We start from the raw sequence: 12787 nt of genomic DNA, 5'->3' as shown, positions 1-12787 counted from the left end.
TAGCACATGGATTCCTTCCTTCTCCAGAGAGATAATTGTTTTTTTTTCACTGGTGTCATATTTCTAAAAGAGCACTGGTTTTCAGTGGAGTTACTGCAGTGAGGAACAAGAAAAGACAAAAGCATAGTGATGGCTTGTTCTGTCTTTGATTAAAACCAACAAATATCTGTATTCAACTGTGCAGAAGTTTCTTACTTTTACCTCTTCACTGACATGAAATCCTAGCAAATGTATATTTCCTTTTTATAGCTTTCCCTCCAGAAGGAAGTGAGATCTATTCTTTATGCTAAAAGAATTTTGCTTCGGCAAAAGTTACGAGTTTAAAAAGATAATGATGAGTCCTGATTCTGAAGCCTTTTGTGGGTCTTGTGCAATAACTGTGCCTATTCTTTGGACACATCAGTAAGCAATTGTGCTTGGTCTCCCCATACTCCTGAAATGTTGGATGTGTTTCTGTAATTGTCTTGATTTGTAATGAACTTAATGTCTCATAATTGCACCGCAGGAGATTAATACCACTGTGCAGTCTAGGGACATCTTTTGATTATTAAATCTTCATGCAAGCCCACATTTTGTAGCAAAGGCAAGACAAATATAAGTCTCTTGCTTCTTGGATGGCAGGTGAAATTGCTGAGGGGTGACATGTAATGGAGTGAGTGAGAATCAGTGCCCTCTTTTGGTTAGAAATAATATATAAAGAAGCCCTATGAGAGTGTTTATCAGTTCCCTCTGCTGGCTACAAAGCCCACAGCCAGATGAGCAGCTGTGTTTGCGGAGGCGAAGGTCTTAAGTTCTATTCCCAGTGCTATGTGCATGCGGTAAACTGATGACTGTGGTGTCTATGCACGTATGTGGACATCATTCTTCATAGGGTCTCATCAGAAACTATACTGAGTTCAACATGAGGGCACTCAAAAATAATATGGAGTTCCTGGGAGGTAAGAAGCTTTCCACAAGCATCCTAGCAGCTACACCATTCTTAATATTATGAAGCAAGAGCATCATTCTGTTATGTGTCATGCTCTACATTCAGGTTCACTCCTTGATTTTTCCACCTCTTTGGGACAAGAACACCTGTGCTCATTACGTTCAGTTTAGAGATGTCTGGTCAGTTATCACAAATATTCATAGCAAGAACACTCTAATTGGAAAGAAAGAAGGAAAGAAGAGGTATTAAGAAGACCACAGAGAAAGAAAAGAAAACCCAACAACAACAACGGAAAACCACAAAAATAAGCTATATCGATCTTTTCCACTCTCTTAAGGAAAGGCCTACATATTCTGGTTATGCAACTGGAGAAACAGGGTGTGTAATTTATGCAGCTTCTCTGAAACAAAACTGAAATGGAAAAACTAAAGTATATTGCAAACTTAAGAGGGATTTTTTTTATTTTAAATAAACATCTATACCACTAAAAACGAGAATTTCCTGAGTCAGGTAGCCAACTTCACTTCAACTCCTGGAAACTTCTCATAGCAATGTATAGGATACACAAATCTATACTATGAAATCGGAATGAGTCAGAACTAACAGTCTGACATACTAGAAAACAAATGTATTTTAAAAGTCAGATTTTTGAAACATCTGCAGCATGTTTCCTGCTAACTATAAAAGGAACCTCTTTTTCTAGACCAAGATACTGCTCTGTCCTTATTTCAGAGTAAGAAGTGGCCATATGGTACACTGAGGAGTTGCAAAGCAAATCAACATTCTAACACGATTCAGTGTTAAGAGGTGAAGCAACAGTATATATACATAAAATGCAATACAGTCGCTGAAATATCATTTACTTGATATAATTTTCAGTGGGACAGAATGATGATGGCACAGCTCTGGGCCCGGGAATGCTCAAACCAAATGCAATCAGCTTACCACTGAAAAAACTAGCAGTCAAGTCTGTTTATGCCAGCAAAGGGCTTACCTCTGTTCTGGTCCTCCATTCTTCCCACCACATGCAGAGCTCCAGTGAATGTGGAATATCAGAACAAGGATCTTTTATGTAGCTCAGAGAGCAGAACTTTTCCTTCAGTTTGCCTTTAGGAAAAAAAAGAAAAAAGGAGAAGAAAGTGTTCATATATTTCCCAGCAAAAGAATAAGGTGAACTTAGTCCAACTCTCAGATGATGGACATTAATATAAAACACACAACTGGGACCTCTCTTGGCAAAGCTCAGCAAAAAATAAGTCAGAAAGTAGTTAATTTAGGTCAAAGTTGAGAAATAAAAGCAGGCTTGCAGGAGAAATTTATGTTGCCAACACTGATATCTGTCACCTGTACTGTGGATAAAAAGCAAATAAGCTAAGAGTGGTTAAGCAAATACACCCCACAAGCACTAGCAGTTGCACATAATGTATTTTAGAAAATGAAGGAAAAAAAGACAACACTCAGTACTTATTTGCTTTCAGTCAGTGGCTTGAATTGAATTTACCATAGTAGCACATCACATTGTTCGCTGCAGAAAAATGCAAAGTTAGGCCTTTAGGACTAAGTCTCTTGTGCTTTACTGGTTCCAAAAATGTCAGTGCTTGTCAAAGTGTTTTTGAAATAAAACCAAAAGCATGTTAATAAAGTGAACTTTCCAAGACAATGCTGGCCAAAACTGATTCTTAGATTTCTTTTCAGTAACAAACTGCCTCTGCGGTTGCTGAACTGATAGGAAGGAGGATTTAAAGGGCCAAAGCCAAATTCTGGTCAACTCAAAGGGGGTAAAAAATAAAGTAAAAAATAGAGCTCTCAAACAGAGCACAACCTTCCAATGAATCAAAAGATTTTTGCTGAGAGTGGGCAGAGCTTAGCAAAATCCAGCTGAGCTTTCAAAAATGCCTGTAATCACTATTAGGCTCCCCTTGGAGGTATTTTGAGACTGTAATACTTGTGGGTATGATTGGTGAGGTGCTGCTGTAGGTTACTGGACAAGGCTCAGTGCTTATGTAATTTAGAACTCACGAGCTGAGCATCGGCACACAGGACCTACCCTGTTTATTTGTTAATTCCCTAAATGAACTGATGATACATCAAAAGGATTGTCCCATCTTACTCTGGCCATCCTCAAAAAATAGCTCCAGAAATAGGCTCCAGTGAAGAATGAAGGTATTGGTGATGAACCGAGTTCCCACTGTGCAGACAAGCTGCTTGCAAGTCTGAGTGGAGAGATGTCTGAACTGTTTGGCTGTATGCACATCTGTAGCAGCAGCTTCTGTTTCCCACTGAAGAGTTCTACAGTAGCTGGATGCTCCATGCCAGTTACAGGAATCCCTGCAGTCTGCCATCCCCAGCCAGTACAGCTGGCATTAGGAGTCCTGTGCTGACATTAGGAGGCCTATGCAGTACAACCCAAGTTGTCACTGTAGAGGTGCTTTCTTGGTTCTTGCTTTCAGGAACTCCTACAGGCTACTATTATCTTTGGGGATCTGAGCATAACGCATTACCTCAGGGAACACAGAAAGCATTTTAGGATTACTCTCTAAGCTTGCATTACCAGCCACAGCTAAAAATTTCGTTCATAATATCCCAGTAATAAAAGTGTATGTCAGCATCTAAGCCTGATATTTGATTAAAGATTCATTTTCCAGCAGTAAAGTTTTTATTTTTGTACTGGTATAAATTTACCAGATGACTTTAAAGCTTTAGTTTAAAGGAAATCCACTCTGCTCTGCTTTTCTAATGTCACAAGCACTGCCTTTTGGTTGCAGGAGAGCAGGCTAAAACAAGCTGCAAGCAGTATCTAAAACCTAACCAACTTGTTCTTTTTGGCACATGGCTCTCAAGGCACAGCTCTGTTCCACAGACAGAACAAGATGGCTCTTAGATTCAAATTTTGAACACAAAAACTGCCTTTCACTGAGTTCAGAATTAACTTGCAATGAATATTTTTTATTCTCCTTTTGAAACCCCCTATTTTCAACATCACATCTGTCACTCGTATGTCGAATACTCTCAAGAACGCAATACAAAAAGTCTGTGAGACACAAGTTAAACAAATTTAATTTGCAACTGCTCAGAGACATTTTCTCTGCTACTCTTGCTTTTAACTTTCTATTAACTGCTCATGTCAGGAAAACAAGGGTCTGAAAAATAAACAAGTGGAAGTCTATTATATTTTCAGTGTTCCATTCATCACACGTACTGAGAGCCGGAATTTTAGCGTGAGGGATGCTCACAACATCCAGCCTTAACCCTCAATAATAATGAAGGTGCTCTGACTACATGCACAAGACCAGAAGCTGCTCCTTTAGCCACTGCTGAGGCTGACTCACCTGCTGCTCCACAGGGCACATGGGGCTGAGAGGGGTGCAGCCCTCCCTCCCTTTCCTGCATTCCCCTCCCTGCTGCCCAGCACCACGGGGACAGACATTTCAGCTCGCTCAAATATGAAACGTCTTTGAGGCCTCCATAAAGACACGAACTGTCATACCTGAAGCACCAATGCTCTCAAGGTGGTGTTTTGTGAAGCTGATTCAACCTGCTAGATTGCACTTCAAAACAAACAAACAAAAAAAGAAACCAAAAATGAACTAACAAACAAACAAAAACCCCACCAAATAATCCAAAACAATAATGAAAACCCTACTTTTGTAGGCATTAAGCACCTGCCCCCCAACCCATCCCCTCAGCAGCAGGGTGTCCCCACTACCATTAATTGCCATTGCATGGCAACAGGGCATCCCACCCTCAGTGCACTGTGGGCAGGGCCAGAGCACTAGGCAGCCCTGCTTGTTGCCCCTGCCAGCTGGATCAGACCCTGTGTATTATGTTCACGCCTTCTGTCTCCCGTTGTTGTGCTGTGGTGGGGTCAGCGCCACGTCTGCCCACGGGGCGGTCAGAAAAGTGATGTGGAGCCTGCCCTTCCCTTACCCAAAAGGAGGGGTGAGGGTTGAGGAGCGCAGAAACTCCCTGTAGCCCAGTCAGCTGAGGAGCGTTTATGGAAACAATGCGTTTGAGGTTTTTTTGGGTTTGGGATATACAGCCCAGGGGCTTCGCTTCTGCATGCCAGCCCTCAGTGCCCCTCGGAGAAGGATCTGGGCAGCATTAGCACACACAGATGCTGACAGTACTGGAAGGCCAAAATGGGGGAGGAGAGGGAGTTGAAGCTTCTCTGTCAGCTGGAAAGAAAATGTCGCATCCTGTGAGAGGGCCGCTCAGCACGCACAGCGGGAGGTGCAGGGCCTTTCAGATTTCTCCCATCTGGAGGCAAAATTGAGGACACTGTGAATTTTAAAGTAAACTAGAGTTAAAGTGCCCATTTCAAAGGCAAGGTTCTTGGAAAACCCCAGGAAAGCCCCAAAATAATGCCGTATGTGGGTATCCAGTCTATAAGGAGAGCAGCCGATCTTTTAAATTAGAGATCCGAAAACACCAAAACTCCCACATGAACCACCAGACACTTCTTGTCTGCTGTGACAAAAGAAAACAATAAAACTGCTGCATTCAGAGGCAGAGAGGAGGCAAACAGCTGCACAGAACAGCTTTATCATTTCTTTCCAAAGAAAATGGCCTGCCCTGCATTGTTTGTTGCAAAGGTTTTTCAAGGTGCGTCATTGTGATCTCTTTGTTACATCCCCTAGCATGGCAGAGCCCTGCCTCACTCTTGGGAGTTTAAGGCAAATAAAAGCAGCTCCTGAACTTGACGTCCTGTAAATCTTACATACAGTAAAGCTGATTCCTGGATCCTGCTCTATTCCCTTTATCAGACTCCTTCTTACATAGGTGATTGGTATGTCTGGAAAGATATGACGCTACAAACACTTTACCTCCCTCTCCTGACTGCAAAGCATCACCTACATAGACTAATGAATTTATCCTTACAAGCACCCTGGCAGCATCACTCTCATTTTTTAAGGAACCAAGGCACAGAGAAATTTGCTGTGTAGCATTCCAAGGGACAAGCCAGATTCTCAAGTGTCTTCCCATCACGATGGAGACTGGTGGGAGAGCTCAGTTCGTACAAGGGCACCTCAACTAGACCCAGATTTTCAGGAGTGCTCAGCACCCAGTAGCTCTCACAATGGCACTCACAGCCAGTTTTTCTGAAGAGTCCCTTTGATCATCTGGCCACTGCCTCGATGGAAGCAGAAAGCTTTTGAGCAACCTGATCCTGTTTGTGGGTGCTGAGCACTTCTCAAAATTCTTGCTTAAGTGACCCAGCCAAGGATGCGGACAAAAATTTGAGCAGACCTCACTTTGCTTAATGCCTGGGCCAGTGAATTAACCACAGGCGTATCCTTCCATCCTCAGCAAGGAAAGAATAGGCACTAGTTGGGGCAGGAATCATAATGCCGAATAACTGCCAGTACCCCATGCCTGCCAAGAAAAATGCCCAGATACCTGTGGGCAAGCCAGACAGCCACATTTCGGTACCTTCCTGAGAAGGGATTATTCCCAATAGCACTGCCAGCATCTGGCAACCTGGATTATGCTCTTTCCAGATGTACCTATTTCTTTCTGGGAGAAAACTTTTGTGAACATGCTCAGGCACACCCTCCCTGCTCTTCAGTAAAAACAGCAGCTATCCAAACACTCTGCTGTCTCCATTATCCTTAGAGAGCCAGGCACACTTGGGCAAGACAGCAGTATTTTGTGTAATTATTAAGAAGCAGTGGTCGAGTCAGTGAAGATTCTTGTTTTCATGGAATATTTCATTCATTTCTGAACATAAGCAACCACTTAGCTGCAGTTGTGCTAGATGCAGAGGAGGAAACACATGCTATTCTTGGCTGGACTGTACCTCTGTGGGAAGCAGCAGCAGCAGCCTCCTTACAAGTCTCTGTCGGCTACATGATTTAGCTGCACTTGTGACTGTCCTAAACTTCAAGCAAGGACATGCCTCCAGATTCTGAGAACCACCAAATGTGAAGGCAAGCAAAACACCCAAAGGTAGTCTGGAACCTTTATCTCATACTCTGTTCACCTGAGGCCTGTTTGCAGACAACACTCTCCAAAGCCATGCATTCCAAGCTACTTTAGAAATCCCTCTCCAGGCTGACCACTTGAGATGCTGTCACTCAACATTAGCTTGTTGGGCTGAGTATTGCTGGCCCCATCTCAGCATCAAGCTTTTATTAAGTGCTTCCTTATCTTTGGCCCAAGTTTTCAGACCACCTCCCAATTTAGTCTCTAACCAGTCTGCTAATAAGAAGATAAGGCACTCAGTCTGTCGTGGTTTTAAGGAAGCAAAAATATAATACACTGACTATTGAATGAAAACATTTACAGAGAAATAGTTTTGTAAAACAGCTCTGACTAAGCTGTTGCTTAGGACTGAACTCAAGCTATGTAAGCCAAAAAATGCAGCTGCATCTTTTCTAGCCGAACCTAGGAACAGCTACGTGTACTGGAAAAACCTTTGACTGGAGAGAAAAAAAAATAGTAAGGATACTGTCCTAATAAAGGACTATATCTGGAAGCAAGTGTGAGCATTTGTTTCCTGCTACGTGTGGTCTCATACCTGTAACGAAGCAAAGAAAGTGATGTGGTCTACATTTTAATTGCTACAAAACAGTGCTTTCACTTCATTCTGACATCTGTTGCAGAGACTTTTGTAATAACAGTTACGGTCACTTCAGAGCAATACCACAAGCAAGTTTTACAGCATTTATAAACAGCAAAACTGAGGTAGAAAGGGATGAGCTCATGCAGCATGTTTATGCAGGGAGTTAATTGCACATGGTTTAATGTAGAAAGTGTTAGGCAGCACCACTGGCATAACTTAGATTACAATTAGTAATTCTGTAGGCCTTCAGTATTTATCAGCAAATTCAAGACTAGAACTTGTCACTTTTTCTCTCTCCTATCGTGGGCCCAGTTCTAGAAATCTGTCTTAGTTGTTATGTCCTCCGAACTCAACATCTAGCAACAGTTCAAAAAAGGTCTTAGTCTGGAAACCAGCAAGGTGAGCATGACACAGTCCACTTGTAAAAGGACTGGGGGATGTGGCAATAGAGCTCAGGTACCAAAAATGGCCCAGGGAGAAACCCACTGTGTGTAACGGCCCCAGCCCGGTGAGCCGGTAAGCAGAGCAAGCAAAGGTACCCACACTGGCAGGAAAGGATGCAAACGTTAGAGAAGGGTTATGAAGAATGACCCTGCAGTTGGCCTCTACTGGAGCCAAGGACTTCTACTGCAAGGCTCTTGTATTTTCCTTACAGTTCCAGGCACTCTAGCACCAATTTTTCTACCTGGTCTTAAGGGCAGTTTGGGGCTTGTGTCTTTGTTATCAACAAAGCAGTACTGTACAAACTGGGGTACTCAAACTGCAGGTAATTGATCTCCTTATGAGATACTGTTACTCAGGGAAGGTTATGTTTCTCTCTAATTTTGTCTAGAAATTCCCTCCAGGACATGGAAACTACAACTAACTAATACATCTGTTTTCAACAAAGAGCTGTAGTTTTGAATTGATGTATCCCGAGGAAAAAAGAAAAAAAAAAAAAAGAAAAAAGAAAAAAAGTTTTGCTTTGAAATTACTGCTGATTTCTTTGGGAAATAATTATTAATTATAACCACAAAGAAGCAGAATTGCATTCTTCTTTTTGTGCCCATGATGACTGTCACTTGAAACCAGTGCCCACTGGTGCAGGTCTTAAAAGAACTTCTGTCTCATTCTTAACCCAGACCGGCATTATGGAAAGCTGTACTTCTGTAAACTACACAGTTCAGCCTCCTTGAAGATTCTGCCAGCCTTTACAGATTTACCCATGACAAAGCAAAACAATTGCCAAGCCTGACTGAATTTATACAGCTAAATAAATCACTTTTCAAGTGTTTAAATATCATTGTGAGCGTGAAAAGATGAAATGTGCTGTATATCATCTCTCCAAAACCAGAAGGAGTTATATTATAAATAAACAGAGTTTGCTTGGTATTAGGGACATAGGAAATTCCATTCAAGAACAGACAAATGGCACATCTTGTCTGGTATCCTGCATCTGGCACAGGCCTGTAGCAGATGCTTAAAATATTTGGCTCTCTTGGTTCCAGTCTCCTCCGTTCCACCTACCACCAATGTTATAAATCACACAGTTTTGCTAACTTCTGGTGAGAGTCTCTTTCCTGCTCACTTGCATAACGTGGGAGTCGGAAGCTCAGGCCAGATAATTACATATCTGCCCTGTGTGATAGTTATAACTGTGGCGGGTGCTGAAGCTTGCCTGAGCCGTGGCTCTGCCTGTTTCAGAACATAAATGGTATTACTGCCTGCATTGCCCAAGTATCCAAACCAAGGAGCACACAAGCAAGGACTATGCTTGGCTCCAGAGGAAAGGGGAGGAAATCCTCTTCTCTCTCCTACCTGTCCATAGCTAGCAAGCATACTCATCATTTCTAGGCTGTCATTAATAGACTGCCCTCTTACTGTAAAGGCACTGCCACATAATTGCACTTAATGCATGATGACCAAACACTAAATTAGTTTAGTGTCTATCCAGCGGAGTTTGCTTTTGTTCTGTCTTTATTGCAGTGGTTATCAAAATACGGTTCACCCAATAAGCATCTCACCTAACGCAGACTACTCTCTTTAGGAGCCTTGTTGTTCTAAGTGCTGTCACAGGTATATGTATACACCTGAATATAAGCATGTGGAATTCATCCTTACCAGAAACATGCTTCCCAAAATTTCCCTTCATTTTCTACAGTTTTGTGCACAACCAACATAAATGCAATGGCACAATCCATTAGGGTTTTTAAAAAGGCTAAAGAGAATTTATGACTATGTGTAACTTCCAGTTGTGGTTGTGGATGGTTTATGCCATCTTACAAAAGCAACAGGAAGAGAGTGGCAGCTGTAGAAATTATAGCCTCACATATAGGCTATATTGCCCAAAAACAGAAATTTTAAGTGTCCCTGCGTCTGAGCGTATTTTCTCCACAGTTGCTGAGCACTGCTGTTCTTAAGGAATATCGTAAGAATTTTTATATATTAATAAGGGAAAATTTAATCCTGATGGTGAACCCAGACTGTTGGGTATCATTTCAGATGTTGGCTTTCTCCAAGCTCAAAGATTATCCAATTTTGGCTCCATCCTACCAAACATAACTTTCAGTGTCAAAGGTGTAAATCTAGACCAGACCTTTGATCCAGCAACCCCAAATGTGTGCCTGTCTCAGCCACAAACCACGGACTTTGCACTGCCAATCTTCCTGAAAGTACTGAACACATTAAAGCTATCAAGCAGAATTTTGCATCCTTTAACATGCTCCAAATCAAATATTCATTTGGAAACAGCTGGGCTCAATACTAGCAGGAGCTCCGTGACTTTCTGCACTTCTCCTGTTGTTCAACAAGAGTGACTTCTAGAATATCCGTCTTGCTTCACTCAGGAACAGAAGTAGAGTTTTTTAAGGCAGACGAATGAGTCAGCCACTTGCTCCAAATAAATGGTAATGGTGTTCCAAGTTTCCTAGACAGCTTCAAAAACTACATAGAGCAATTCAGCTGCTTGATACATTGGGTTATGCGCCTCACAGTTAAGACAGCGCAAAATCATATGCTTTTTAAACCAAATAAAAGTTGCTTTACTCACAGAAGTCCAAAGCCACCTCATTTTGTCTCTGTCCTCTACATACATGCTAGTCGCCTTGTTTGTGCTATTCTCAGGAGCAAAAGCAGCACCCTTTATAGTAAAGAAAAGCAGCTGAGGCTCCTGTGCTGCCACAGATACACTAAATAATACTAAGAATGTTAGTGATTGTGATTGCATACGTTCATTTCTATAACAGGAATGTTAATATTTTGCTTTCTGAAGAGATGTAATCCTCAATTAATATAACAGTGACAAACAGGGCATAAATTAAATTTTTTAAAGTGCATTAAAATAGATTATCTGCTTGGATAAATAACTGTAAGAAGATACAGAAAACTGCAAAACTAATTTCTTTACTTCAAAATTTGCCTTAACCAGAAACATAACTCCTTCCTGCCTCAAGAAAGCTGAATACACTGACTCATGTCTTTAAGTGTCATGGCAAGTTTGTTCTTTTATAATGTGCAGTAGTCTAGCTTTGAACTTTTGATTTTTGGAAAAGGCAGAGCGGAAAAATGTTTTCATGGGAGAGGAGTGCACATTCCAGAACTGTCGACTGTTATTCGTTTATGGGGGGGGAGAAAAAAAATCTGCTTGGGTTTTAGGGTTTGGTTGATACAATTTGTTGTTTTCTGCTGTTGGTTTTGTGTCACTCTACAGTGAAAGATTCCAGTTTTCACCCTCATTTTTCCAGCTATCACTTCTTCAAATCGTTGAATAGTCGTTATTTGTAGGACACAAAGTAGTCCACAGGGAGAAAATAACTTACAGCTTGCTGTGAATTACAGAACTATGCACAAGCATCATGTGGGAACACAGACAAATTTTACTCATAAAAATGAAATAAAAGAAAATGTGAGCCCTTCATGGTGTCTTTGTAACCTGAGCAACAGTTTTAAACACAATTTTCTCTGCTGTCTCCTGTTTAACTTTTGATTGCTTCAAAAAATATTAGAATAGAAAAATAAAATAAACTTTCTGTAGTTTATTTATTCAACTACAGTAAAAACTATTTCTCTGATGTTCTGAATATTTTGAAGATTATTAACATACATGCTTTCTTTCCTTCCTTTTCAGAAACAGAAGAAAGTTCAGACAGTCAGAGCCCTTCACATTTGATACTCAGCACTATTATGTTCTCTTCATTGCCGGATGTCAAGTCTCGATATCAGAACAGCTTCAGTGAAGTACTTTTCTATTAAGCTGAGGTAATTTTCTTCCTAACAACTTGTTTTTAAGCATTACAGAAGTCTTCTGTTCCCTCCCAATAACGTTTTTCTGGGCAGAACATTTTGCTGTGAAGTATAGCATCAGTCGGCCCAAAAGACTGGAACACTGACACTTTCACTACCAGATTAAGATTTAAGCCCTATCTGTTATTACAAATTTAGCAGTAATGCATTATGAGCACATGGATTTTGGTTTGGAAAGCAATTGGAAGCATCCATTCCTATCCCTTCATAAATAGAATATTGACATGATAGATGCAACATTCTGGATTCGTGGCTTGTCAGAAGACAACTGTATAACCACTAGAGATACGTCAGAGACTACATTTGGTGATACACTGGCATTTAAAGTCACTGAGTGCACAGAGAAAAGTGTAATGCTGGAACAACTAATAAGTCTTTCAAAGTTTTGTTTCCTTTGGGAAACTGTAGGCTTTGAAAGCATCAGTCTTGTCAGAAGTTCTAAGACATAAAGAAGAAGCTACATAAAAGCATCTGTCCTAAGCCAGGCAAGGAGAAAACTCCTACATGTCCAAAGCCAGCTCTCAGCATATTCTTTGGGGAGATCATCTGCTTCTCAGGCACTTGCACACTGAGATAAGATTCTGCTTAGTGAGATGGATGTTCCTACTTCAGGTTATTTTGTAAATATTATTCACTCAGCATGAAAAGCTGCATTCATGAGAGCTTACCAGTCCCTGGCCAGCAGCATCACGTTTCCTCCCAAGAACACAATCGCTCAGTGTAGGACTGATGCGATCAAAGTTAGCAACAGGAACATGCAGCTTAGGGTGCAGGCTGGGAGGCATCAGTTCACTAAGCTGTATTCCAAAAATAGGAGGTAGCTTCTGTTGCATCTTGTCTAAGAATCCCGAGATGCAATTAGTCTTGGAAAAAGGGTACACAGCAAACATTTTCATACAGATTTATACCCTCACACAGCTTCGGTGTTTCCCCTCCTTTTCTTGTACATCAGTAGTGAAGACACTGACAGCATTCTCTCTGTTGCCCTAGTAGAAATGTGGATCTTTCACAATGTC

At 41.3% G+C, this 12787-nt stretch overlaps 2 protein-coding genes across 3 annotated transcripts in view; one reads left to right on the top strand and one right to left on the bottom strand.

The window, feature by feature from the left end:
* The window catches only part of COL8A1 (collagen type VIII alpha 1 chain), an 82689-nt gene that overhangs the window by 4044 nt on the left and 65858 nt on the right, over window positions 1-12787 (top strand). For both annotated transcript variants that reach the window (XM_015876563.3, XM_085525377.1), the window contains exon 2: window positions 11596-11726. The gene's annotated coding sequence lies outside the window, so the exon portion shown is untranslated. The remainder of the gene's footprint in view (window positions 1-11595; window positions 11727-12787) is intronic.
* The window catches only part of LOC146762537 (uncharacterized), a 168104-nt gene that overhangs the window by 120070 nt on the left and 35247 nt on the right, over window positions 1-12787 (bottom strand). The window contains exon 3 of the mRNA XM_085525802.1: window positions 1923-2035. Within this exon, the coding sequence (XP_085381928.1) occupies window positions 1923-2035 (113 nt within the window). The remainder of the gene's footprint in view (window positions 1-1922; window positions 2036-12787) is intronic.

The sequence above is a fragment of the Coturnix japonica genome, chromosome 1 (genome assembly GCF_054131305.1).
Source record: "Coturnix japonica strain WE chromosome 1, WE-NBRP24, whole genome shotgun sequence".
Classification (NCBI taxonomy): Eukaryota; Metazoa; Chordata; class Aves; order Galliformes; family Phasianidae; genus Coturnix; species Coturnix japonica.
Note: the sequence above shows the minus strand (reverse complement) of the source record. Positions and strands in the feature narration are given on the sequence as shown.